This window comes from Simochromis diagramma, unplaced genomic scaffold (assembly GCF_900408965.1).
Source record: "Simochromis diagramma unplaced genomic scaffold, fSimDia1.1 OVJJ01000753.1, whole genome shotgun sequence".
In the NCBI taxonomy this organism is placed as follows: Eukaryota; Metazoa; Chordata; class Actinopteri; order Cichliformes; family Cichlidae; genus Simochromis; species Simochromis diagramma.
This window is the reverse complement of record NW_024387523.1, coordinates 1,102,724-1,130,402: the sequence shown is the minus strand read 5'-3', so window position 1 is coordinate 1,130,402 and position 27,679 is coordinate 1,102,724. Positions and strand designations below refer to the sequence as shown.

General features: G+C 42.1%; 3 protein-coding genes across 3 annotated transcripts; 1 reads left to right on the top strand and 2 right to left on the bottom strand.

Annotated features, from left to right (window-relative positions):
* Window positions 1–52: 52 nt before the first annotated feature.
* bmp8a (bone morphogenetic protein 8a) lies at window positions 53–17,206 on the top strand. The gene is made up of 7 exons (XM_040020900.1): window positions 53–2,615; window positions 9,806–9,998; window positions 10,463–10,611; window positions 11,091–11,270; window positions 11,391–11,467; window positions 11,638–11,748; window positions 12,053–17,206. The coding sequence occupies exons 1-7, from the start codon at window positions 2,117–2,119 to the stop codon at window positions 12,200–12,202; spliced, it is 1,359 nt and encodes a 452-aa protein (XP_039876834.1). The 5' UTR covers window positions 53–2,116; the 3' UTR covers window positions 12,203–17,206.
* Window positions 14,657–18,450, bottom strand: zgc:91910 (uncharacterized protein LOC445276 homolog). Its single transcript, XM_040020905.1, has 4 exons — window positions 18,359–18,450; window positions 16,735–16,885; window positions 15,355–15,477; window positions 14,657–15,016 (listed from the first exon to the last, which is right to left on the bottom strand). The coding sequence occupies exons 2-3, from the start codon at window positions 16,867–16,869 to the stop codon at window positions 15,382–15,384; spliced, it is 231 nt and encodes a 76-aa protein (XP_039876839.1). The 5' UTR covers window positions 16,870–16,885; window positions 18,359–18,450; the 3' UTR covers window positions 14,657–15,016; window positions 15,355–15,381.
* Window positions 18,451–18,562: 112 nt separating this feature from the next.
* LOC120726881 (snaclec agglucetin subunit beta-1-like) lies at window positions 18,563–27,297 on the bottom strand. Its single transcript, XM_040020903.1, has 6 exons — window positions 22,651–27,297; window positions 22,510–22,536; window positions 22,185–22,229; window positions 20,749–20,918; window positions 20,471–20,599; window positions 18,563–20,302 (listed from the first exon to the last, which is right to left on the bottom strand). Exons 1-6 carry the CDS (start codon window positions 22,700–22,702, stop codon window positions 20,159–20,161), a joined length of 567 nt encoding a protein of 188 aa, XP_039876837.1. The 5' UTR covers window positions 22,703–27,297; the 3' UTR covers window positions 18,563–20,158.
* Window positions 27,298–27,679: the final 382 nt, after the last annotated feature.

Genomic DNA, 27,679 nt, shown 5'->3' with positions numbered 1-27,679 from the left:
ACAGAAGTGAACCGAACGGATTCAAGTTTAAATAAAATGCAGTGGAAACGGAGGGTATAACAGCAAGGTTTGCCTGTAAACGTGGATTATAGGTTCATACATCTATATTTGCTGAGATCTTTTTAGAGTTCATCCTTCATGCTTTCCAGATAAACCAAGTAAACCTTTCAGAGGCTTAATCTTTTTAATTTGTGACGATGCCTCAACTTGAAGCCTTTGTGAGACACTGCCCACCCCGCCATCATGAGACTTGCTAAGATCATGTGGGTGTAGATGTGAGTGGCGGCTGAATCGTCCAGAAAATGATCTCAAGACAGTATGGTGGGTGTCTGATAGTCGGTGTTGTCAACCACCACCTCTCTTCGCTCACTCTGTCAAACTATCTGCCTTCTTGGTCCAAACTGTGAAGATTAGCATCCTCTAACGAGTGTCCCTTCTCCTTTAGGTGCCAGGTTGGCCTTGGGTCATGTGACCCCTAATGACTCAGAAGATTACAGGGTGGGCCAACAACTCTCAGGACCACCTCCCACGCCCTTACGATTCTCCATCAGGTTGTAAATCTCTTGGACGAGAGGTGAGACGTCTTCATGAACCACAAAGTTGTCCAGCTGCCGTCATTTTAACCATTTAAGACAACCATGGCCCGGATGACTGAGAAGCTTTGATTTTATACAGTTTTTAGTTTGAGTTTGTAGAGCCGGCCTCACATGGCCATGAGAGGAAATGCGGTTTTTGGCACTTTCATTTACAGTCATTATTCATCCGTTGTTTTTGTTGAAAAAGAGCCAAAAAAAAACAGAATCCATCAGCGAAAACTAAAATAGGGTATCATTTTATTCCCAGGTGTATTTAAAGTTAACTTGTTGCTAACTTCTAAAAAGGTTTATTTTTTTTAAACGTTGCCTTTTTGTCTTGATATTATTATTTTACGACCTTTCCGTCAGTTTGGCGTCTCTGTGCAGGGTTACATGTGTAAAGAAATGCTTCTCCCTGACTTCCTGACTTCTGACTCACCGAGCGAACAGAGATGTTTTAGCATTAAACAAGGCAGCTGGCAGCCAGACACTTAAAGCGGAGTAGCAATGAAAGGAAGCAGTCATAAGAGGATGAAAAGATAGATGGGTGGAGGTAAGGAGGAGAGAGATGAGGTCTCCCAAAGAGACCACTGGGAGGGGAGGTTGACGAGATGTAAGCAGGACAAGAGAGAAGTTTTAGGACTTGAAAGAGGAGGAGAGGCAGAGGCTGGGAGGGAAACTCCCTTCTGGTCTTGAACAACTGTTCAGGCTTCAAACACTCAGAGCGCTGCACAGCTCACGCTGAGCGAAGGACTGCAGGAGAAACCTCTCACCCCTCTCAAGGATTTACAGTCAGGAAACAATTTTTATAAAGTGGATTAGGAGAGACATCTGGCACCCCGGAGACGTGTGGGAGGCGAGCGGCCTTGAATGAATGAATAAGTGCTCACGGAAGACTGGATAAAAGTTTCCAGAAGTTATTTTTCGTCAGCAGATGGTCCTCGTGAGGTATCCCGGGTTAATCTTTGGCTCACTGCAGGTGCGAGCTTCATTTCCTTGTGCGGTGGAGAAAAAGTCGGAGCTAACCTGATGATACGGCTCTCCGGTTTCACTCCAATTTCTGCAGCACCTGCTCATCACTGAAATTGCTTTCCATCCTGCAAGTTTACAACTTCAAAGTCTCGAGCAATCTTCCATAGGGGCATTGTTTGTCTATATCCAAAACACATCTGAAAAGCTTGTAATTATGCTCTCACTCTCATTATCTCTGCTTCTCCTGCTCCACGGCTGAGAGGTGAGGGAGAAGTGGATGAGAGGAGATTAGAGAAGGTAGAAGAGGGAGGCAGGGAGGGATAAACAGGCAGTTTAAGGCTGTAAACACATCCTGTCCAGAGGCAGCTGTTTTCTAAACACATCGGGCATAAATCAAGCTTGTATTTGTCTGTGGTGACTCTGAAGCAGTCGGGGCACAAACAGGAGCGAGCAGAAGGCACTCTGGTGGTCAGGCTGGTCACACTGGTGGAGGTGAGAGAGGACGCGAGGAGGGAAGTGGATTATTTGTGAGGGGAAACTTTGAGAAGAATCGGGGGCAGACTACAGTCATGGCTTCGGCCGTCTCTTACAGCCTCTCCTGCCTTTTCACCAAGATGACACGGACGCACACGGGGAGCGCCAGATCCACGTCCGCCATCCACCCCTGGACCCTTCTCCTCCTCTCCCTGCTGCTCCTGCTCTCCCTCTCGCTGTGGAGCCAGCAGGCCGAGGCCGTGGTCCCCTCCAGCTTCCGGAAGCTTAGTGGACGAGAGAAGAAGGAGATGCAGAAGGAGATCCTGACCATCCTGGGTCTCCCGGGGAGACCAAGACCCCATCCTCCGCTGCGACCGCCGTCCTCTGCGCCGCTCTTCATGCTGGACCTGTACCACGCCATGTCGGTTGATGAGGATGAAGGCAATGAGATTATTGCAAGTACACCTTTCAAGGGGTCATCTAAAGGGACTCCTCAGGTCAACCGCGGGGCCCTGCCGACCCTCAGCACGCACACACCGCCGCTGGGGACGGTAGTCAGTGAGGCTGACACGGTGATGAGCTTCGTCAACCTGGGTGAGTCATAAAACTGTTAAAGGTATTTATTTTCCTAAAACTAAGGCAATCAACACAATGACTTTATGTCCAAAACATCAGCGACTGGGTGAAGCGTTACCAGGTGTAGCTAAACTAGAGCCATGCTTTTCTTTTGTGTAATACCAATGGAGGAAAAATTGTGTAAAATGCTGCCCCCTGGTGGTAGAAACTTTAGTTAAATTCTGCACCGAGTACTTACAAAATGTACCTTTAATCGTTTAATATAGGACCGTAGCTGATACATAAAATATGCACCTAACGTCCAGGTCTGGAAGTGTCTTTGACTGGCATTCTTTCATATGCCCAGCAGGGGGCGACTCCTCTGCTTACTGTAGAAGTCTATAGATAAACAGCCCTACTTTTCACCTGATTTCTGACTTCAAGAAATATTTTCCTGATGGTTTAATGTTCTCAGTTTCTAATTTGAAGTCCTACTTAATACAACGCGATGTTCACTTTGTAAATTATGGTCCTCATTAGAATCAAAAAGGCCAGTAGAACTGGCTTTATGAAACGGTCAGGTAAATGTTTGTGAAAGCAAGACTTGCGAGACATTTTAAACCAATGTCATTGTCAGCAGGTACTGATGTTTCTTGTTCTGGAGCTTCAGCCTCTTTAGATATTTACAGGAAAAATGTAATTGATAGATGTGCCAGAGTTTTCTGAAGTTGTCTTTCTGTTTTGTTTGTCTTCATATTTCTCCCATGTCAAAGAAACAAAGAAATTTCAAGAAAAATAACTGAATCATTTTAAAGTCTTCATCGCAGTAACTGTGATCGGATTGCCAACAAAACCAATGGCAGTGTTTTGCTGATATGTTGGTGCATCTCTAGGTTTGAGTTTTCGTTTTATTAAACAAACAAGATCTAAAGTGTTAATTGGTAATAATTAGGGTCACAGTTGGCATCAAGTCGATTTTATTACCTTCAAACTGAACCAGCCCAGATGTTTCCCCCTCCAGTTTTCATTCTCTAACATCTGTAGGTAAAGCTGTGGCATCGGTCTTCTCATCTGGCATCACTAAACGGTCTAAGCATTCCCTAAAGCTTTGGACTGCTCCTTATAGCTTAAAGAGAGGAACGCTGTTTATCATCAGGTTTGAATGACAGGACAGTTTTTGCCTTTTTGTGGTTTGGCTACAAAACGCAAACTCAGAGGAATGAAATTACACAGTGTGTGAGCTTGATGACTCTGACAGTGCCATAATTTTTAGTCTCATGTAGTTTCCTCTAACTCTCCCCCCAGCAGAGCGGATTAAACCCTGCTGTCAGTACAACAGATTTTTATTGGTAGGTTTACGTTTCAGTTCATGGTTCCTAAAATCCACCAGCCTCAGTCCACTGCTGCTCCCGTGATATTAGATGAAGGACTTTGATGTTTAAAGTAAGAGGTGAAAATCTGTCCAAATCAGGGGCATCAAACTAATTTTAGCTCTCCAGGGCACAAATAGCCCAATTTAACATTAAGTAGGGTGGAAAAAACTAAACCTGGTGCATGCAAAGTGTTTGTTGATTTTAAACACACACAAACTATGCAGGTGAAACGTTTGGCATTGATGATGTGAAGGAATGGTCACAAACTTCAGCTGCTCTTCTGCCTGCTGATCATCTTTGGGCTTCAACAGGAGCTCATTCATAGATCCTCACATCTCTGTTTCAGCTCGTGTCTTAGCAGATTTATGTGGACTTTTGTAAACTGCAGCCAATCAAAATTTAGGGATTGTCTGAACATGTGGTCCAGACCACCGAAACACCGTAATAGCCTAAAACATCTCCAGTCTGTTTCCCTTTGGTGTAAAGAAATACATCCTGAACCATCTGTTCAGAATGAAACAGCCTGAAATGTCTGTTTCTCCACAGTCAGTCGAAATCACACAGAAACATTATTATGGAAGTCAAACACCTCACCACAGTTCCTTTGCAGATCTGTCAGCTATAAAGGCCTGCCATACTTTGAGTATTTATCTGTAAGATGGCTTTGACATGACAGAAACGGACTATGAGCCACTAAGAAGTATATTTTAAGTAAACCTCTCTTCATATAAAACTTTTCAACCACCCAGTGGGCTGAATTAAACCCTTTATTGGCTGCTTCTTATCCACACTCTGAAGCAGATCCACGTATTTAACGTCCTTTGTTTAGATCAGTTTACTCAGCTTTCATTAATAATGGATTAACTGGGCATAATCTTCAATACGTTCAAACAGGAAGTTAGTAATTATCATTAAAAATATAGCGTTAACTGTAGTTGCATATGAAATTAAGTTTATTGTTATTTTTAGTTTAGTTCAGACATTTTTCTGGGTTGAGCCTTAATTCAGTTCTATTCAGTTTTATTTATGCAGCACCAAATCACAACAACAGTCGCCTCAAGGCGCTTTATATTGTAAGGTAGACCCTACAATAATACATACAGAGAAAAACCCAACTACATTATGAGCAAGCACTTTGGCGACAGTGGGAAGAAAAAACTCCCGGTTAACAGGAGAAGGAAGACAGGATAAAAGACATGCTGTGGAAGAGAGCATGTCTTAAACCTGCATTTTTTTCTAATGGACAGCAGGGGGCGACTCCCCTTGTTGCTGAAGACTGTGTTGTAAAACAACCGTGCTTCTGGCTTTATTTATGACCCCAGTAAACACTTTCCTGATACGTTTATGGTCAAGATCACTAAATTAAAGTCTCATCTAATATTACATGATGTCAATTTGGTAAATTATGTCCCCTTTACAATAAAAAAAAGGTCAATAAAGCAGGTTTGCAGCTGTTTACAGTGTGATTGAAAAGTCACTGCACTCTCTCTCTCTCTCTCTCTCATGATGTCGTTTTTAAAAACAGAGATGCTCACACTGATTATGCCCATCTTTTAATTATGGTGAGAAATGTTGGTTAGCGTGAACTCGATGGAGGTCAATTAATAGGGGGGACAAAAACAGAGCATCACCAAGAAAGTGTTCATGTAAACTACATGAGTTCATGTAGTTTACCATCACCAACAAAGGTTCTAAGCAACTATATTATTTAAGAAGCAAGCAAACAAAAACATTTTTATAGATTTTATGGGAATAAATGATACTATGTGGTTAAAAAAATACTAATGCAGTTGGGTTAAAGGTTGCAACACGACCAGCATGAGGAAGATTGTGTTTATATTGTACTATATGTTAACTGACATGGCCCTGACAGTGACCACCCAGCATGTACACACTAAACTGACCCTAAACATGTTTAAACAGTTCAGAGAAAGGAAAGTGAAGCTGAACAGAAATGAAAAACTGATTTGGAATTTTCAGTGTTTTCTAACATTTTGCAGCCCAAACAAAAAAACTAATCCATTAAAGAAAATTCATAACATTTAATACTGAAAACAATATACTGCTGAAAGTTGCCTCTTGGCCTCCGTGTGTGGATGTTTATGCGTCCACCAACACGACAGCGCAGCCCCGCTGATGCCTATCTGTCCGAGCCTGAACATTAAACATCCTCTTCCCGATGGTTTCCTTCCTCCTGCTCGATGGTGATCTGCACCCAGTTCACCGTGGGAAACGTCACCCCCACTCTGCTCGGGGTCTCTAATGAACTGCTTCAAATGAGAGGTTTGCTTTTTCAGAAACAAAACATAAATCTGCTCTGCTACGGAAAAGAAAAAGCACCCTGAAATTTATCAGTCGGCGCTGCAGAAGCATAGCGTGTCATCTCCCAAAGCGGCACGATTTCGTAAACAGAGGTGACTCATATCTTTAATAATCACCTACAGCTCAGGACAGAGTTTCCTTTGGAGAAAACCTTTAAAACTTCACTGAACTTACTTAAAAGGGCGGCTAAAACACATCAGGCGAACAGAGAACATTCGAGATATCGTGCAGGAAATAAAGACCTCAGGCTGAGTGTGTGAACTTTCACACAACAAAAAGACGAAGCATCCAACCACACACCAAATATATTTAGCAGCTCCTCGAATAACTAATCGAATCAGTGCGTGTGGTTCGTGTAAGCTGAATGAAACAGGCGAGCGTGTGTGTGTGTCTGTGCATATGTAATGGGAAGACACAGCTGGTTAGAATTAAAGGCCCACTGACACACAAAAAAAGCCAACGGTCTGAATTGAGATGAAAATACTGCTGTGGAGGGAGCGACACTAAAAATACCAGGCAGGGCTGCAATTAGTGGTGTGTGTGCGGAGCAGCTGCTGCGGTTCAGAGCACTAAGTGTCTCTAATTACTGCTGCAGTGTGTGTGTGTGTGTGTGTGTGTGTGTGTGTGTGTGTGTGTGTGTGTGTGTGCTGATATGCGCACACCCAACCCATGAGGGGTGTCCTCTGCTGAGTATCTCTATTTAACATGCTCTGTGTGTGTGTGTGTGCAGACCAAACCCCAGTGACGAGGACTTTTATGTCCATGAAGGGTTCCACAAGGACGGACACACACACACACACACACACACACACACTCTCGCTGTGCTGATGTATGAGGGCGTGTGTTCACTTGCTCACCTCTGCGTTTACAGATTCAGGCCTCAGTTGCATTTTCCACCTCGTGTCATGTTTCGGGTTTCCTCCTGTGAGTCACGATCAAACCCTGAAGGACTTTTCATGCTCGCATGTTCTCAGCAGCTCCTGATGTGCCCTTCAGCAGGGCACCTCAGCTGAACCCTCAAGTGACCAAGTGTGGTCATTTATAGCTACCATTATAGTTTATACAGTAAATCTCGTAATGGCTCCGTTTGTGTTTGTAAAGCCAAACAGTCAAATGTTACCAGTAGATCTTCTGATCAGGGTTTACCGTCCATCCCCAAATCTAAACTAAAAGTGAGTCTTTGCAATTTAATCTGTGAGTTTTAAAAACAGCTTAAAGCTTTTTAAACTGGCATTTTCCCCCAATATATGTAAAAATGTAATTTATTGGAATCTGATCAAATGAATTGTACTTGACTGGTAAATTTTCAGTTTATACAAGTTTGAATAAATAAACCTTTGATTTTATATATCAGTTGCATTTTACTCAATCGTTGCTTTGTGATTATTGATCATTTTATGAGTGAAGTAAACTGATAAATTCGTGGTAAGAGACATTTTTATGATTAAAAAAATATGACAAAAATCATAACAACGGTCACAAATGTTGGCACTAGGCGAATTGAGCGTGAATCCCGGGAGCATGTACTTGGATAAATACTTTGATTTTGTGCTGAGAAAGTGCAGAACAGGTGTGCATGTGAGGACTTGCATGAAGAAATAAAGCTAACGCATTTCATAGAGAAAAACTGCTATGCTTTAAAAGGACTTCACACAGCATCGTATCAAGCGAACCAAAGCAACCAGGAAAAAACTGTAAGTTCGAATCTTCCTGGTTTGAAGCTGTTAAACTCGCTGATCGCCGTCAGTTACAAAATCACCAACAGGTGAAGTAACATAAATAATCTAATTTCAGAACAACGCTGTGCTGCAAAGCCCAGGATCATGGCACACTGTTGCAGATCGAATGAATCTTAAAAAGCCAAAACAATACAAACAAAATAAAACTAAAGATTAAAAAATAAAGTAAATAAAAGGCATGTCAGGGAAGATGGAGGGAGAAGTTGAACTTTCAGGGGGGAGGAAAAGCTCTTAAAGGGTGTGTTTCCGAGCAAAGTTTTAACCAGTATTTATTCGACCTGACTGGTTCTAGACATCCAGTTAACTTAGATCACTCTCAGGGTGGCTGCAGACTCTCGGGGCCTGCTTCTAGAAAGACTTTGTCCAATTAAAGAACTCAACAAAGGCCTTTAACTTAGTTTCTGATGAGTATCTACAAGATACATCAGACCGAGTTTTAATTACTGTCCTAGCTCACAAACGAAAGTGCTCAAAAGATATGATGACCTCAGATTAATGTTGAGGCTGACCGGTGTTTACTGTATTCAAACTACAGTAAACAATATTTTTCCTGTAATTATTTGTCTTTTTTCTGTATTTTCCAGTGTTTATATGATTTTGAAGCGCTTGTTCCTCGCTAGAAGAATAAATGACAGAACCGAACAGCTTATTTATTTAATACTATGAAGCTTTAACAGGAAAAAATAGTTGAAACCTTTAAGAAGAATGTGTTTACGACGTGCAGGCCACAAAAGGTGGGAGCAGTCACCTGGTTTGTAATTGACAGGCCCTGGATGACCCTCCTTTATCACGGAATCACCATTGGCAACTGAGCCGATGAGTCATCGGGTCACGGCGAGACGGAGCTGCAGGCAGCGCTGTCGCCCCCTGGTGGGCAATAAAAGAATGCAATTTTAAAACTGCGACCTTACGAACAGAAACACGTCGGTCTTTTATACATTTGGGGGAAATGTTTGCTTGAGGTCTGCTTCTTGGGTGCAGTTAGTTGGTATGATTTTTCTGTGTGAAGGATATAATAGTTATTTCTTTTATTTTTTTGCACTTTACAGTAGTTTAAATTGTCTTTTATATTTTGCAGCTACAGCAGGAAATTATCACTTAATAAAAATAATGAGGAATAAATTGTAATGATCACCTTTCTGTCTGATCTTTTACTTGTGTTACAAAGATGTGAATAGTTCTTTCATCACTGTTTCCCTCTGTCCTTTTCTCTGACTCATTTCCTGATGAGCTCACTGCTGCTCCTCTTCTTCACTTTTGTTGCTCCTTTATGCTCCACAGTTACACACATTTTCTCCTCTTTCATCTGCTGTTAATTAAAACTCCTCAGACAAACCGTTCAGATCTGGTTGGATGAAACCATTTTTCCCCAGTTCTTTGCACGACAGGAACAGTTTGTAATCTGATGTTGGCACCGACAGCGACTGGTGTTGGTCCAAAAACCTTCACCTGGTAGCTTTTTTCGCCTTGTTTGAGTTTTTTTTTTGTTTTTGTTTATCGCATTATTTAGTTTATCCTTTTTTCCTTTGATTGTTTGCTTTATTCTGGTGTTCTGCAAGAAACTGCCCTCATTTACAGACTTGTATGAATGTGCAGGACCAGCATGCACTGACCAGGAATGATGCTTGAGCATCTGTGCCTCCATCTTCCAGAATGTATGCTTGAAATACTTCAGCATTACTGTCAAATCATCTAAATGTTTACAATCTAACTCTATTTAAAGTTCTCGATCAAATCTGTTCCTTCTGAAAAGCCATGCTGATGAATCTCCCCTATTCTTTCTTTCCGTGTGCAGTGGAGCAGGAGCGTGACCTCCTGCAGCCTCGTCCCTACTGGAAGGAGTTTCGTTTTGACCTCACCCCTCTCCCCAAGGGTGAGACGGTGACTGCGGCAGAGTTTCGTATCTATAAGACGCTGACGGTGGGTCAGAGGGCAAACCGAACGCTGCACATCTCCGTCTACGAGATCAAACGAGAGAATAGACAGAGGTTTCCTCTCACTTTTATGTCTTTCTTCCTTTACGGTAGTTCTCCTTCTCAGTCTTGGTCTCAGTTACTTGATTTTAGTCCCACACGGCCAGCTTTAGGCCTTCTGACGCTTTAGCCTGTCTTTAGCGTCTTTATGTTGTTTTAAATTTATGGGTATAAGCCTATAAACACCCCCATAAGACCATCTGAAGTCTTGTTTATAACAGCCGTAAAGGACGTCATCTGTCAAACTGATAAATACAGGCTGACTCGAGTGTTTACGATTGTCTAGACTGATAAACTTTACTTGCGTGTGCTGGAGAAAAACACCAGAGCTGGAAGAAGCATTCAGATCCTAACCTCGCAGAGATTTTTACGTAAAGTGTAAAACAACTAATTTTGGTGATTGTATGCTCAATCAAAATAAGTGAAACCACCAAGCTGTTCTTCTAAATTCTAAAGTTCTATACGTCCTCTTCCTGCAGAGAGCCAGAGCTGGTGCTGCTGGACATGCAGTCGGTACCTGCAGGGCAGGAGGGCTGGCTGGCTTTTGACGTCACCTCAGCCTCCAACCACTGGCTCGTCCACCCCCGCAGCAACATGGGCATACGTCTCTACGTAGAGACAGAAGAAGGTGGGTGCGCCTCCGGGCCCAACACCGATGCACATTTCTATCAGTGCCATTAGATCCATTAAATCGCCTTATATGGTTGTAACCTCCAACTATCTCCTGCTTTCCTGCCCTGTGGTTTTAATCAGTGGAAAATACTTAAACAGGTCAGGTTATTTTCATTTCCAGCTCCATATCTTCACCCTTGGACTCCTCGAGTGTAGCTTTGCATGAGTCAGTTCAAAATAATCCTTATTTATCTTATACTGGGCTTGGTGAGTAGGGAGTATTTTGACCATATCACAATTTTTATGTATATTTTCCAACTCCAAGCTGTAAAAACTTGAACGCTTATTGGACTTAAGCAGATCAGGTGATGTGTATTTATGTAATGAGGGAGGGTGTGGCCTCAGGAGGTCAACACCCTGTATCAAGGTCTCCATAATTATTAGCCAGCTTCTTTACCTTTATATGTTTTATATAAAGTGACACTTTTCTTTCAGACCGCTCCTTGGCTGGAGGGTGGATTGGGTTGGTGGGTCGGAGGGGCCCTCGCTCCAAGCAGCCTTTCATGGTCACCTTCTTCAGGGAGAACCAGGTCCCGTGTCGGCCGCCGCGAGCCGTTAAACCTCATCCCCGCAGGAAGAAACCCAAATACGACCTCCCAGTCCCCAACTTCAAAGGTCAGGCTCCGGCCAATCACACTCTGGGATTACAGGCCTTACTGATGACCGTGTTGAAACCTTTAACTCGTCGTTTTATCGTGCAAATAATTTTCACCTTTTTTTCTGTTGTTCCTTCAGAACGTAATTCTGAAAACAGAGGTCAGCCCTGTAAAAAGCACGAACTCTACGTCAGCTTCAGCGATCTGGGCTGGAAGGTCAGTCCAGTACTCGTTATGTTAATCATCTTTTTACTAGTGACCTATAAAAGTTAAATCATCTTTGATATAACGTCTCATCTGTCGCTCTCATACGTGACATTTCTTTATAGATTAGATAAAACTTGTAGCTTCTGTATCATAAACTATAATTGTGTCTTTGTGCGCAGGACTGGGTTTTGGCTCCTACTGGATACTCGGCGTACTACTGTGATGGAGAGTGCTTTTATCCTCTGGGCGCTTGCATGAACGCCACCAACCACGCCCTCATCCAGCAAGTGGTCAGTACACACGAGTCAATCACATCCTGACCTCGGTCATGTCAGAATAAAGATACAGATAAAATAAACACCGTGAAGCGTGTTACCTTTCCCCGTGGGCCCCTCGTGTAGTAATCTCAGTCAATTTGTTGCTCCTGTTGGCTTGATGTGTGTCATGGTGATGTGCGTACGCACTACTCGACCAACAAAAACAACATTGTGCATTTTTAACACGTTTCCAAAAAATGAGGTCAGCTTCTCTGTTACATATCTAAAATATACTTTAGTATAACAGCATTAACTGTATTTCACTCTGCTCTGGCAGGTTCACATCCTGAAGCCTGACGAGGTCCCCAAAGCGTGCTGCGCCCCCACGAAGCTCAGCCCCATCTCCGTCCTGTTCTACGACGACAACAACAACGTCATCCTCAAAAAGCATCGCAACATGGTGGTCAAGACCTGCGGCTGTCTATGAGTGGCCGAGGCCCCGCTTAGAAGAAAATGTATAAAGGGTGATTTATTTTTCCAGACGCTGCAGAAACATGAACAGTTTGGATGATGATGGACCAACAAATCTCATCCAGCAGGTCTGAATGGTCCCGTTTTTCAGAGTTAAAGTTCGCAGGTTTCTCCTTTGTCAGTGTTTCAGCATTTTCCGAGACTCTTTGGCTTCACAAAAACAATCGATTCGCGGCGCACGATTACATTGCAGAAATGGCATAAATGTACACATTGAACATCGCTTAGCTTCTTCAGGGAAGCGTTACGAGCAAATGTTTGGGCATTTCTCTTATTTTGATACATTTTCAAATTGAAAAAAGCTAATCTATCAGCATCAAACCACAAACTTTAGTTTACTACAGAAAGGTTTAAATTCTCATGAAGGCAGATGATTTTAGATGGTAGGAAATCCATCAGTGATGCCTGATTTATTTTTTGTTTTGTTAACTGACAGCACTACTGTTGTTATAAGAAAAATCTATATGAAGAGATTATTAAACTGTATTCAGTTAATATAAAATAAACAGTACATTTATTATCAGTTTGAGATTGAGGCGTGTAAATAATCAAATTTTATTTTTGCAAGTTTTAAGCAAATCCTAGTTATTCCACTAAAGTGACATGCAAACGTGTTGTAACCTGAGTCCAATCTGAAGCCAGCTGCTGTGAAACCAGAGTCTCAACAGGTGTGAAAGTAAACGTGATGATGGGCTTTTTACCAGCGTCTCTATCGTCCTGCCTATAACCTGGAAATCAGCCTGACGCCTGGATGTCTCAAGTCCTTAAATGCATCTGGAGGACAGAAGAGACGAGCTTTCCACGGAGGAAGTGCCTTCACATTTATGTATAAGCAGTCCTGCACACAGCAATATTCCACCCGGTGTGGAAACAGTAGGGTGTACTGGAGTATTTCCAGTAGCCACTCCCAAAGCAGAGAACATCAGTGCTCCAAACGTTGGGATCATAAATTATTTTATGGTGAAAATGTGACGACTGGTAACTCTGTGGAGGAACCGTGAGTGCTGCTTTTAGCAAGGCTAAATCACAACTGTGACTTACGCTGAACATGTAGCTGGTCTGGAGCACGTTATGTTTGCTCTAAAATCAAATTGGAGCTCTGCGGTTTCTCCGATTCTTTAAGAATAACACAGATTTTATCCTGAAGGCGTGTTTTATACAAGTAAACTGTTGAGCTGTATCTCACCAACAACCATGAGAATTTACCTGTATTTAGTTAGTGCTGCAAATGCTTAAATATATTAAGCTTAAAAAGCTGTTAAGTCTTGCTAGAATTACAGATAATAGATCAACTTAAAAAGAGTCACACCTGTTACTGTCACCAGTGTCTCTCCGATCACATGACTGTCCAATTAATATTATTCAGACTAATAATTCAAACCAGAACATGTCTGTTACCAGAACTCTATTGTCTATAAATATCTGCATACTCATGTGCTAATATTAAGAATTAAATAGATTGCATTTATTTCAGCAGGAGCAAACCAAGACTGCTCCACACCTTGCATTGAGTCTGTGGATCCAGATTAGTTGATAGTTTCTAAATTGTCTTGAAATCATCGCCTCTAAAACAAAATTTCATGCAAATCCATCCCAAACTGTTAACTTAACCTCTTTGAATGTTAGCTTGAAGTAGCAAGTCTGAGTAACGTTCAAGTCAGGCCAGCTAATACACACAAAAACTAACTGTATTGATTTAAAAACAAAAACGATTCTCATGCAGAATAAAAGGCATCTGAGCAGACCGATCACATTAAATACATTTTTCAATTTATTGAAAAGGGTAAAAAAAATAAAAGAAAAGAAAAAAAGTTACAGTGAAAACAAATTGTTTTTGCTTGCTAGTGATTTAAAGAAGACCCAAAAAGAAAATCCTTAACTCTTATCTTTTGCAGTTTCGGAACTAAATGATTTCTCTCTCAGTCCTTTGGGGCTACGTACAGCTTCTTCAAACTACAGCTGAAAGCATCGCTGAGCACAGAGCTGCGTGTTTGGTTTACAGAACAACTCCTGCTTTAACTGAGGCGGGACAAAGATGGGGGGTGTTATTGCCAAGAAGGATGACACTGAGAAGTCCAAGTGGAAGAGATTTGAAAAAGAGTGCGTTATAGACTTGCTGTGTGGTTAACGTGAGGTACTGTTGTAAGGTGTTACCGAGTGTGGACACCTGTGGAGCAGCAGCAGCATGGAGGAGGCAAAGCTGTGGAGTCCGACCGTACAGACAGGAAGTTAAAGGAAACGTTTAGTCGCCTTAAGGAGCCAATTTTGGGATTTTTTTTTGGGGAGAGAAAGAAAAATCAGAGCTGAAGAGTTGACCCGACAGCAGAGCCACGTCCATGTGGGAGTGAAGTGAATGTGCCGTCGCCTCATTGGACGACACTGTTTCAATAGAACCGGCTGTCAGGTAGACACACATTCAGAAATTTTATTTTACATCCTATTGAAGCTTTTCCAGATCCCCGTCATTGGTCACAATTTTGATTCAGTGTAAGCAGACAGATAATCTTGCTGGTTCTGCTTCCCCCCCCCTCCCCAACCTGGAATAACAAGGTAGTTGTACACAATAAATATAAAATTGGGCTGCTGGTGTACGCCTGCCCCATCATTACTGTTTTCTCTTACACAAACATGTACGTACACAGCACATACACACATCCGCCCCGTCCCGCCTTCCCAACCCGATGTCCGTGAATTCTGAGAGGTCCCAGCGTTCGTCGCCAACGTCCTTCAGGTGCCGCGAGTCGATGTTTAATCCGTAGTCATTGTGTATCTGTAAGCAACAGTTTGTGGGGTCATGTTTACAGTTTAAACACAGTTTCCTCATGTTTGCTGTGTAGTTTCACTCCAATATTAATTTAAACAGAATCAAGAAAGTTCTCAATCTGCTTTCGGTTCCAACTGGAGTGTCCCGTCAACTCACAGCCGGTCTCCAAAGCAGAAACGAGGACTACCGACGCCAGCTGCAGTCCGAGGAGGACTTGTAGTGCATCCAACATCATACAACACAAATCTGACCAGTAAGCAACCTGGCAGAGCAAATTCTGGTCTAAATTTGAAACCTGGAGAGTGGGAAACACTGTTTTTTTAAACACTACAGGTACTACTCACCTAGGTTCAGGTCCAGTCAGCAGTCCTTTATGCCTGAACATCCGCAAGCTCGGGAGGCATGGGGGACTTGGGATGTTTGCTCTCAAAGTGCTGCTTGAAGGTTTTGGGGTCGGGCATCTGTGTCTGAAAGGAAGAGGACAGTAAAAGCATGAGAAACAAAACACCAAAAAGGTCTCATTCCAACCATTAACAGGGCTTCACTTCCCCTGGCACAGCAGGTTAAGTAAGGCAACAGCAGCCTTACTTAACCCAAGTATGTTAAGCTTACTGTACTTGGATTCTGATCCAGGAAAATCTTTATCAGATAAACTATTTTCTTACGTGTTTCAGACCACTTTGTGTTTGCTGACTGGGGGCAAAACCCTTAAAGAATACTTAACCGAAAATGCACCAACCAGCACTGTGAGTTTAACAATGTTTGAAACTATCAGCGATCATCTGACTGAGCCTCTGGGGGAAATTCAAAGTTTTGGGGTTTCCGGTGCTGATGGCAGAAAGATAGTCAAGCCTGGTTTCCTGTCTTGTGTTTCAGTGTTTACAGTTCAAACTAGGATGCAGATTTTAAAAAGCTAAACTGACAAATTTCTACAGTTAATTTCAGCCACTGTGTTTCTCTTGCTTTCCACATAGACCATTTACCTGCAAGTAAAGCCTTCCCATGATTGGTTAACATTAGACAGCAAACAGAAACCAAAAAGCTTCCAGTACAAAAAAAATCTTGTCTAAAATTCATGTAAAATCAATCCTGCTAACAAGTTATTAACGTCTGAGACTGTCGCAGCTTGTAGCTACAAGCTGAACGTGAGCCTAATAGTGGAAGATGTCAAATGACATCCTTTAAACCAAAAAAAGGTGTAACATCTGGACTGATCCACCTGCTCTTTAATAATCCACATGTGCACATGAACCTGAGGAGGTAAGAAAGTTCAAACGTACCTAATCTGTGGCCATCAGCTGAATAATTACCAAAGTGGATGCAAACTACTTTCCACTTTCAATCACTTCAGACTCCGTAAGCAGAACAGCTACATTTTAAAAACCCAGCTAAATGACCTCTGACCTTTTCCATCTCTGGCCCTGGTTGCACTTAACCGAGATATTTATGTGACCATTACGATAAACTCCCTGCAATTAACTTGAACCTATGACAATTACTGAAATTAGTGCATACAGACAAACCTGTCTAACATCTCTACAGTGCTGGTGAGAATCACTGCTCTAACGAGTTTCCCTCGTCTCTCACAGCCACAAACCCAGCCACATGACGTATGCAGCTGCTGACTGGTTGTTTTAACATCTTAAAATATGAAGCATCAACATTTTAAAAACAAAGGTGAAAGGCCTCTGCGAGCTTCAGCAGAAGCTGTGGCTGTTTCTTACCCGGCAGACAGGGCAGGTGTGGACCAGGGCGGCCTTGGCTGCAGTCTTCTGGTCAGCGCCCTGAGATTTCTTCTTCTCTGCTGCCTTCTTGGCGTTCTTCTGCTGGGACTGAATCTTCTGCTGCCCACGAGCCATGGCCCTCAGCTTCAACCTGCAGGAACGACCGGCAACAAGTTATAACGGCACAAGAACCTACCTTATAGTCGTGCATTTCTTTTGCATTAAACGAAGTATCTTCAGGGATCTGATAGCCACATGTTAAGAGTTTATTTCTTCAGACAATAAAGGCTTAAAATCAAACTGATTTGGATTATTGGCACACTGAATTACTCTCTGGTGAAGGGAGCTTGACTGAAATGTTTGTGGCATAGCTGTAATACATTTGTAAAAATTTACTTTGTCAACTTTTTCCATAAAGTTCTGTATAAGTGCCAGATTTTACCTTTCAGAAATAAACATTTGTATTATATGATTACGGGCTTCTTTAATTGTCAAAGTGATCCAGCAGCCACAATCTCTTCTTGAGCGGACCTTTATTATTGTGGGGTCACCACGGTGTGTTTGATCTAGCAGAGTCGGATGGTTCTTCACGCCTTTGGAGCGGGAGTTGCACGTTTGATTCCCACCTAGGTTAGACCCCCCTATGCTCTCACAGCTAGAGATTGACAAGGTACAACACACGTGCTACGGCAAGGGAGAGATATCATCACCCCAAGTGCGACAGGAACTGACCGAAGCTTGAAACCGGACTATGTGACCTCACGTACCCTCAGAAGATCAACTAGATGATGTGACTGCAGTACTACGGTGTCAGTAGTAAGAAGAGTTACTGATATAATCATCGAAAATGTAGGCAGGTTAGTCGTTATAACATAAATATATTATATATCTACTAAAAAAATAATCTCTCAGGTGACTTGCTGTAGCAGTGTCTGGATGCGACTGCAGATACAACTTTTCACACATTTTAAACTATTTGAATTATACAGTGATTCCAAACGCATCAACACAGATTTTATGGTCCCGGGGACCAACAACCAAACTTGATTTACTTAACACTTCAAACATAACTGCCTGGGGGGCGTTACTAAGATGGCTGCCGAGTGGCGAGGTTAGCTTCTAGAAGGACTTTGATATCAATACAATTGGAAATCCGGACGGCGCCGACCAATAAACGATCTTAAGGGGAACAACACGCATTAATCAAGCACCACTTATGACCCTGTGTATATTCTCATAAAAAAGTAAAGGCGTCAAATCATCACAACTTTCAGTCCTTTAAAGATCGTTAACAGCAGCTACCCTCGACGACCGAGGAGAGAGCCTCTAACAGGTTACTAATAACTAACCGATGCCACTGACTTTGTATTGTTTTCCTGCCAAAATGTTAAATAAACAGCTGAAAACCGTCATCACCGCCAGCGGGCCTCTCCTCAGCCGGGGCCGCCTTGCTAACCCTGTTAGCTGAGCTAGCTAGGGAAGCTGATATTACACGTGATCGCGAGTTACAGAGCTGTGCGGTGTTTTTATACTAAAGACGAAGCAGTGTTGAGTACAAATCCGGATTAAAAAACGCCAGAATAAATAACAGGTCCCTAACAGGAAGATTTTTCTGCGGTTTTACCTTCGAGATGCGGCTCTGCCTTCGCTCCTTTGTCGTTATCTCTTTTTTTTAATGTGCTAAAGGAAGCTGCGGAGGCTTTTATCTAAGCTTTGAAATGCGACAACGAGACCAGCAGCGCCCCCTGCAGGACCGGGGCGGAGCTTCACGTTCATCCAGAGATAATATAACTATCTAGCCCCGAACGAGTGACGTTGTTATACACCTGAGTTATTATAGTTGTGATTTTTTTATTTCATTTTATGCTTGGTTTCAATCTGTAAAACAAAAGCCCACCCAATTAATGGAAGTCCTTTTCTCTTTCCTTAATGTCCTGCCTCCAATACAACTTACTCTAATTTTCACATAATTTCCTTAGGGATTATAAAGGTATTCTGATTTTTAAGACTTTGTTTTTCCTCCTCTCTCTTTGTTGTACATGGCGCCTCTCAGTACTCCTGTCAACTTTATGCATCTTCCTGACTATCCTACTTTTTCTTTGCTGTTTTCCTTTGAAAACTTTCCTGCACTTCCTCATTACATCACCAAGTCTCCTTATTTTCTTTCCTCTGTCCAGGGGATGTTTCAAACACCTCAGAGAGTGGTTTAGAAGAGTTCTCAACATTTTCCTTTCTTGTACTTCCACCATTTAATCCTTGACTCTGTCTTCACCCACTTCTTCTTTTGTTTCTAAAGTTGTCCGACAGACTATCATCTGATGCTGCCTAGCTACATTTTACAATCTCTATCACTTCATCCAACTTACTCCAGAATTTTTCTTTCTCTTAATTGATATCCAATCTGTGGGGCATATACACGGACGTGATTCAACATCAGCCCTTCCATTTTTAGTTTCAAACTCCTGTCTGACTCTCTCTGTACCTCCAGAACATTACTAACATGCTCTTCCTTCAAGATTAACTCTACCTCATTTTTCTTCCTATCTACAGCATGATAGAACACCTTAAATCTACTTCTAACGCTCCCAGCCTTGTTTCCCTTCCACTTGGTCTTTTTTCACACATCTACCTTCCTTCTCCATGTCATATCATCCTGCTCTCTCTCTTAACCAGTCATAGTCTCTACATTTAAGTGTCAACAATATCACCGTTTCCACTGGCATACTATTAGCCAATAGCACAGGAGGCAGTTATTGTTAATCAGGGCTCCATCTGGTCTGGTAGAGAAATACTGTGATTTTGGATGTTTGATTTGGGAAAGATTGTATACTGGATGCCCTTCCTGATGCAGCCTTCACCATTTAACCAGGCTTGGCACTGGGTCTAGGAGCACATTAACCACGAGGGAAGCCACAAGGCAAAGTGTTATTGGGTGTGTTGTTTAGATCATATCATGCCCTTCTGTTTATCCTGATGTAAAGACCCTGCTGTATGCTGATGACACTGATCTATACCGGGGGTACCATGAGAGAAGACCTCATCAAACAGTCGACATTTTATGAAAATAAAAAGCAGACCCGATTCATATATGAGACTGTATCAACCCTGCTTTGTACCATGACATTCATATACATATTATGCTGATGTACCCCAATGCACGAAGAGAAATAAATAAATAAATAAATAAATAAATAAAACAGAACTGAGCTATGATTTAAGAGAAACCACTTTTATTTTGCAAAAAAGGAAAGGAATTTTAGATTTTGGTTTCATGTGATTGATTGCAGGTAAGTGCTTAACACAGCCCTGGTCTACATGCACAAATGAAAGGAAGACTGTCTTCACAATCAGGACGTTTCGGTGTGGGGTAACCTGATAAGAAAACAAGAGGAGTGACCATTCTGCTTTATATTTCAAAATACATTCATGCATTTCTGCAGTCACTTGATTTAGTCACGTTACCATTTAAACCTATTGTGAGGCAACGTCCCCATTTATTCCAGTCATTTAGCAAGTAAGGGGGAAATGGCATGGATACTGAACCATCACTCCATAGCCAATTTCCAAACTGTAAAAAACAAAAACGACAAGCAGCGTCAAGCAATGTAAGAAGAATTCAGCTGTAAAAATAAAATCATAACAACAGTCAAGGCACGTATTTACAACAAGCAGGGAGACATTCATTCTTTAGCATAAATGTTCTGCTATAATAACAATTAATTGCATTTTACATTACCCTGACAGCATCAGAGGCGCCAATCCAGGCCGGACCATGGTATCCCATTTCATTCATGAGATTCATTACGAAATCATACTCATCCTGTCCATGGATGGAGGCGAGGTTGGTAAACGGCCAACAATATTCCTGTAAAAGCAGACACATCACAGGCAAACACCGTGCCTCAGACTTCAATGGTAACTGCACGCTTAAGTTACTTTTTTAACTATGAAAAATAATGGATTTCTGAGTAATTTCTAAAGGTCTTCAGTAGAATTATGATGTAACACGGTTACCTCGGCATCTATCCAAGCCAGGGGGAATCTAAAGAAGCCGAAGCATCGCCCCCTGTGCTCCTGAAACTCAGGGGGACACTTCCCTCCATGTTGGTTTGGAGGCTCAGCGAATCCCTCTTTCCCTACAGCCGTCCTTCCTGCTTTTTGCAGCGGCTGCCCTCTCTTCATCTCTGGTTAAAAAATAGTTAATGAACTACATCCTGAATTGACCAGAGATGAAGAAGTTCGAAATTGGGAAAAGTGCTGGTATTCCATAGACAATAGACTTAATTCAGAGAGTTTCTCTACGTTTTATAATTTATAATTTCTTTTTTATATATAATGAAAAAAAAATTACACAATTGCCATGCAGGCGAGTCTTTATCCTCCACGCTCACGTCCTCTACCAGAGGCCTAGGAGCTTGAGGTTTTTGCTGTTCCTAGTGCCGCACTGTTTGCTGTTCCTGTTAGAGATCTTGGATAACATTCCTGTGATCTGCTGGAGTCGCTCGCTCAGTTTGGGGGTCACTGACCGAGGGCTTGGATTACCACGGTGACCGCTGTTGCCTTCACATCTTCTCCAGCTACTTTCTCAGCTCTTGGTATTTCTCAAGGTTCTCGTGCTCCTTCTTGATATTGCTCGCACTTTGTATAGCTACATCTAACACCACAGCCATCTTCCTCTGGTTGTTCACCACTACTGAGCCCAGTTGGTTAGCCATCATCAGAGTTTGTCCGCCTGTATCTGGAAGACCCATGTAATCTTGCTAGCTTCTTGCACCCTGCTGCTATGTGCTGGGTTGCTCAGGGGCTTCTTTACACAGCTGGAGCTTGTTCCTGTGCTACCAAACCTTTCAGTCCAGCTTGCTGTAGGTCAGCCCCCCAAAGCCTACCTCGGTACATGAGTGGGAGATATATAACTGAAGTTGCCTGGACTAGCAAGACTCACGTCAGGTGTTGAGGCTACTGGTACAAGGCTATGGCATAAGTGCACAGGGGATGAGAATAGGGAAAAGTTGGAGTCCTACTACATAACAATATACAGGAACATCTGTGCTGAGTATGGCCTAAATGTCCCAAAGAGATACACCCCCTAAGGTGGTTGAGAATGATCCTGTGGGACAAACCGGTTATGGCTAATTAAATGGACATTGTAGTGGTGGACAAGCAGAGCAAGAAGGCCGTAGTGATAGATGTAGTGATAGCAACATTAGGAAGAAGGAACATGAGAAGCTTGAGAAATACCTGAGAGAGCTGGTGCAGAAGATCTGCTCCTCGTAGTAATCAGAGCATTTGGTGCAGTGACCCCCAAACTCAGAATGATATCTGAGATTTCTGTCTAGAAGAGGAAAGTCTTAGGAGCAGCATGGATACTGTACAGTACCCTGAAGTTCCCAGGCCTCCGGTAGAGGACCCGTGATTGAAGGACAGACAAGTTAAGAAATATTCTCCCTTACCATCAGTCCTGTTTTGCTGAGCAGGGATCAGCTCCAGTGGTGACTCTAGTACAGAACATAACAAGAATGGATCAAATGTAGGTTTTAATGTACATTGTCAGCTTTGCATGTGCAGCAGGACAGTAGAAGTGGCACTGACCTGCAGGGAACACAGTTACTTACACATTTGTACCATTTTCTTCCAGTTAATTGTTATTGCACGAACAAAGCCACAAAACATAGAAAATACTTATCTGGAGAAAAAGTTACCTCTATGTAGCCTCTGTGCTGGCAGTAACTAACTTTGACCTACTTAATGTTAAAGATGCATCACAAGGACTTTTACCTTGCTTCATGTCAGGCACTGGATTTGCTGTGAAAGAGTATTTAGACTGAAGTTAAGCATTTTCAGAAACTACTTTGTTGTTGACAAAGACGTGCATCATATATGTCGCTATGATTTTTTTTTCTGTTCAATGAGTCTCACCTGTTGTGATGCACAAAGCAACGCCGGCACAAAGAAGGAAAAATACCCTCATAGCTTGTTTTGGGTGATGGACTGCTGCAAAGAAAATTAATAAATACAAATTCAAACAAACCCAAAGGAAAGAACAACAGAAAGTTCAGGCACCTGCTTCAGTGAAGTTTAATCTCTCGGCTGAATTCTGGAGTCCTGTGAAATGACAAACTCTTATATACAAGAAGCAACAAGGAAACATTTTTTTACTTATGGTTACTGATTGAATTAGGCACCGTTAAAAAATGACTTAAAATAAATAAATAAATCAATAACTGTTCTGAAGACTCCAAAACAGGTGTTGTGTTCCAAAAAGTGCACACCTGCACCGATGACCAAGCAAATTCATGAAAACTTTGTAGCGTCTGCAAAGTCTTCACTTCTTGACCACTTCAATAGGTACGCCACTGTCCAACAAATTATGGCCCTAGACACAGAAGTCTTGTAGTTTTGCCTGCGTACATCACTACAGGGGATTTTAAACCCAACAATGCAGATTTGATTGAACAAACTGGCATAATTCAGTATTTTTATAATGATTGTTTTTACTACTTTGATTAAAGTTTGCAGTCAATGACTGCCTGAAGCCTAGAACTCAGGGACATCACCAAATGTAGTTTCCTCCCTTGAGATGCTGTGTAGAAAGGAATACTTTGAAAACAACTCAACAGGAAGACTCCTGGATATCTATACTTCTAGATAGATGTGTTAGCAACAAAAGGATGCAACATCATGTGATACAAATGAAAATTATCAAAGGGAAAAAGGGGTTTTGTGTTCATTCTGTCTCTACTTGTAAAACCAGATACTGGTCACACTGATAAGGACCTAACACGCTGTCGAGTAACTGTCCGTCTCCTGGACTTTCCTCCATGTGCTGTGCTGGGTGACATAGCAAAACTAGCAATGGGACGTACTTCTGTGAATCCAGAAATTGGACTACTTGCGCAACCTCTGTAGGGCACAGCTACCAGTAGTGACAGTAGACTATGCAAAACATGAAAACAACCCCCCAGAGAAGATGAGGAGGGAAAAAAATGTCAGTGGATTCCACCTGTAAAACCATTCATTTTGGGGGGTTGTCTGATTGTTGAACCTCTAGTGGACCAGTTAATTTAATTGACAGCAAAGAAGCTTAAAGTGATTAAAACCCTCTCTGCTACTTAACTGACAAGATCAATATTCGTGAAGCTTAACAGACTTGATGCTGAACTGTGTCCCTTTCATTTTCCCTCTTGGGTGGGGCCCCCCCAACTGTGTGTTTGTGGCCCTTCAGGCCACAGTAGGTCTTTAAGCAAGGAACTGGAAAAAAAAAAAAAAAAAAAAAGATACCAATACACTGAAATTTACTCGCAGACAGAGTCCAATATAATTGTTCACCCTTTAATCAGGGATGTGATTTAAAGTGATGTATTAGGTGACGGTCGGCCAAAGTAAGCAGAAGTGAGACATCTCAGTCTGAGGACAAGCTTGTTTCTGCAGGTTTGGCCCACAAAGAGCTCGAGCTGTGGATAAAATTTTTAACTTTTAATCCAAGTCACAAACAAGACAACCCACGCTGTGACACAGTTTCATCACTTTATTACAGTAAATGAGTCCATATCGTACGCACACAGAACAGAGACAGACTTGTTTGTTTCTCTCTCCCTCTCCCTCCAGCACTCAGGCTCAGTGGTCTACGGGCCAGAGTGACACTAAAGTAAACAGATTAAATAAAAAATTAACAGATGTGATTTTTGTTTTTTTTAAAGGAGGTAATATTAACATCTGAGTTTTCAGAGAATTTAAGAACAATTTCTGAGATTCAGACTTCATGAAACTGTCAGTAATGTACATCCACGCACACCTGATAGGTCTGTCGTAACACAGGCGCCCATGTCCACCCTGTTGTGATCGTTAGCAGCGATTCTGAATGCCACACAGCGCATAAACACAAAAATGCCCACATGTTGAGTACTAGCTGGACTCTAACCCAACTAAACACCTGTGAGATCGCTCGACACTTTTCCTCTCGATACTGCACAGTAATGATATTTTGCAAACTGTCACAAGCAAAAAGAGTTCTGTTCCAAAATGAGAATTAATGAGACGCTCGCTCTGATCCCGAGCCGTCAGTTAAGACTGCATTGTCAAACCTGCTGGCATCTGTGTTGCGATGCTCTGGGTAAAAAGCACGAAAATTTTCCGAAACCATAACCAAGCAGTTTATAAACGCTTAGATTGAGGCAAGTGGAAGTCAAAAGTGAAAAGCTGTTAATCCTGGAAAGTCACCAACACTCCTCCAAGCTCCTCATGACGATGACAACTGGAGCTGTGGTTAAGCCTCAGAGCGCCAACACTGAAGGACACATTTCGTATAATGGGGGAGACACAGAGGCACCTAATAAAGCACCATCATATAACTCAGTAGGACATGTAAATCTCAGGTGCTTTTTAAACCTGCTCCACTTACAAGGCAAGAAATACAGGAAGTACAACCACACATAAAAATAAACAAAAAACACTAAAGAGTTTTATGAACTCTGATAAAATTTCTTAACTGGAGCTGGAGAAGCTAAGAGTTAACTTTCAACTTTATGCCACAGACTGTAAATAAATGATGGACATAACTCCTGTCAGGTCACCCGTTGGTTAGTGAGGTCATGTTATAAAGCCCCTGAGCAGATATTCTCACTGTCGCCATCTTAGCTTTCTGTAACGAGACATCATAGTGAGGGGGTAGACCCGACTGTGAAATGAAAGAAAAGCAAGATCGCAACTTGTTAACCAATAAGCACCATGTTCAGAGACTTGCAGTAACAACAGACAAGTGGGCGTGTCCAAAAACAAACTACACTTCAAGACGAGTGATTGAAGCGACTGAAACGAAGGATACCAATGACTGACGTGTGAAGAGGTGATAAATACACTGATGGGTCATCTAAGCAACCAGAACCTTGGCTTCGCTTTTCAGAATCAGGGGCTACGTCCATCTTTTATATACAGTCTGTGCTTAACAAACCAAACTCTATGATTGAAATGAGAGAGAGTGGTGCGTTTGAGTGTGAGGAATAAAATAACTACACTGTGCACTGACCTTCACTGAATTGTTATGGGCTCCTTGTACTTTGTGCTCTACCCCCTGTGAAGCAGTAACAGGAGCAATTATTAGCCTAATAATGAAACTGAGTGCATTACTTTATCTGTGCTATAAGGATTAGGCTTGCTGGTGTTCGCCATCTACAGTCAAAAGGTAATGACTACTGTAAATATGACCTGCACAACCTGCAAAGAGATTTTCTTTTACTTTTTTTTTTAATGTTTTTCCAATTAAATTTACAGTCCATGTTTTTCCTCTTTCTGGGAAAAGCTGCAGGAAAAGGACCTGTTGGAGGATTGAATTAGTGCAGGTGGGAGTAAGTGGAACATCCTGTACATAAACAGCTCTTTTAGATATAATCACACTTAAATCAAAAATAAACCCCTTAAGTCTCACTTTAATGGTTTAATGTTCTGGACATTTCACATTTATTGACGTCACTGGCTGGCTTCTCGGGATAGACTCAAACCCAGGATGCTGCTTTTAAATGGCTCAGTCCTTTACAGGCGTCAGATTAGCTGATTATATTCACACTCGGTGAGCTGAGAGAGAGCATTATGGAACAGAACCCTTATAAGAGGCTCATTCAGCAGTCAGTCAGTCCACAGAGGACTAAAGGAGAAACAGGACGAGCTACTAAACAGTTTCACTGGTACACAAGAAAGAGAAGGAGAGAGAAAGATCGTCAACAAACATGAGGAGTGGCTGTTTTGTTTTTTTTTTCCTTTTCACTTTTGCAGTATTTACATTTTGGATAGTGAAAAAAATTATTTACAAAAATGCAGGAACTAAGACAGCTTAATGAGGGGAAATAAGATATAAACAACTCTGTAATAAAAGTAAAAAGAGGAACAAATAAAAATCAGTGATATTTACACGTGCGATAAGAGGAGGAGGGGAGTTAGGAAGTAAAATGGCTTCTGAAACCAGCCACATTTGAGTCCTCTCCTCAGGCTTGGTCACAGCTTTTCATTGCGTCAGAAAAGACTGACAGCTCTGCGTGTGAACGCCGTCGACCCGCAGAGTCGATCAAACGTGCTGGTTGGGCTCTTACAGCAGAGAAAGGGGGATGCAGCCGGCTTTAACGCGCCACAAACAAATGAAGCGGCTGGCGGGGAAGAGTGATTCTCCTTGTGTAAAATTAATGTGAACGTGTGGAGCAATTAAAAAAGAAAAAAAAGGTGGGGTGGAGGAAAAGAGCAGGTGGAGGCAATGGTACAATAGTATCAAATATACTATACTACAAACTTTCAAGTGGTCTGTACTGCGTACTAAAAATCAGTATTGTTGGCTGCTCTATTCCTAAAACACTGGCTGTTCAGACTGTAGGTGGGAGTATTCTCAGACACACACACACACACACACACACACACACACACACTCATCTCACTCTCTGGGCTCCAACTACTTAAAGAAAAAAACAAAACAATACAGTGAGGACAGGAAGAACATCCTCACCATCACGGGGGTTAAATCAGAGTTGGTCCTCAAGAACACAGGAGTACAACACGCACACACACACAGACACACACACACACACACACACACACACACACACACACACACACACACACACACACACTCAGCTTAAAGGGATTTCCCTGCTTGCCTACAGATATGCTTCCTCTTACGTCAGCACTGATGAGCTGATAGCCCAGCTCCATTTATCCTCGCACCATCACCACGACTTTAGAGTAACTCCAATCTCATCCAAAGACAACCTAATAAATAAACACGAACTCGCCGGAGCTCTCATTTGTTTCTCTGCTGCCTTTAATCAACAGTGAGACAAATACTCAAGCGCCACATTTCCAAACCAAGGAGGATTTAAAAAAAAAAAAAAAACCCCAAAAAAGACAAAAACACAGCTTTCTGATATCTGGACATGATTTGCATCTAAATGCTAAGTTTTAACTGAAG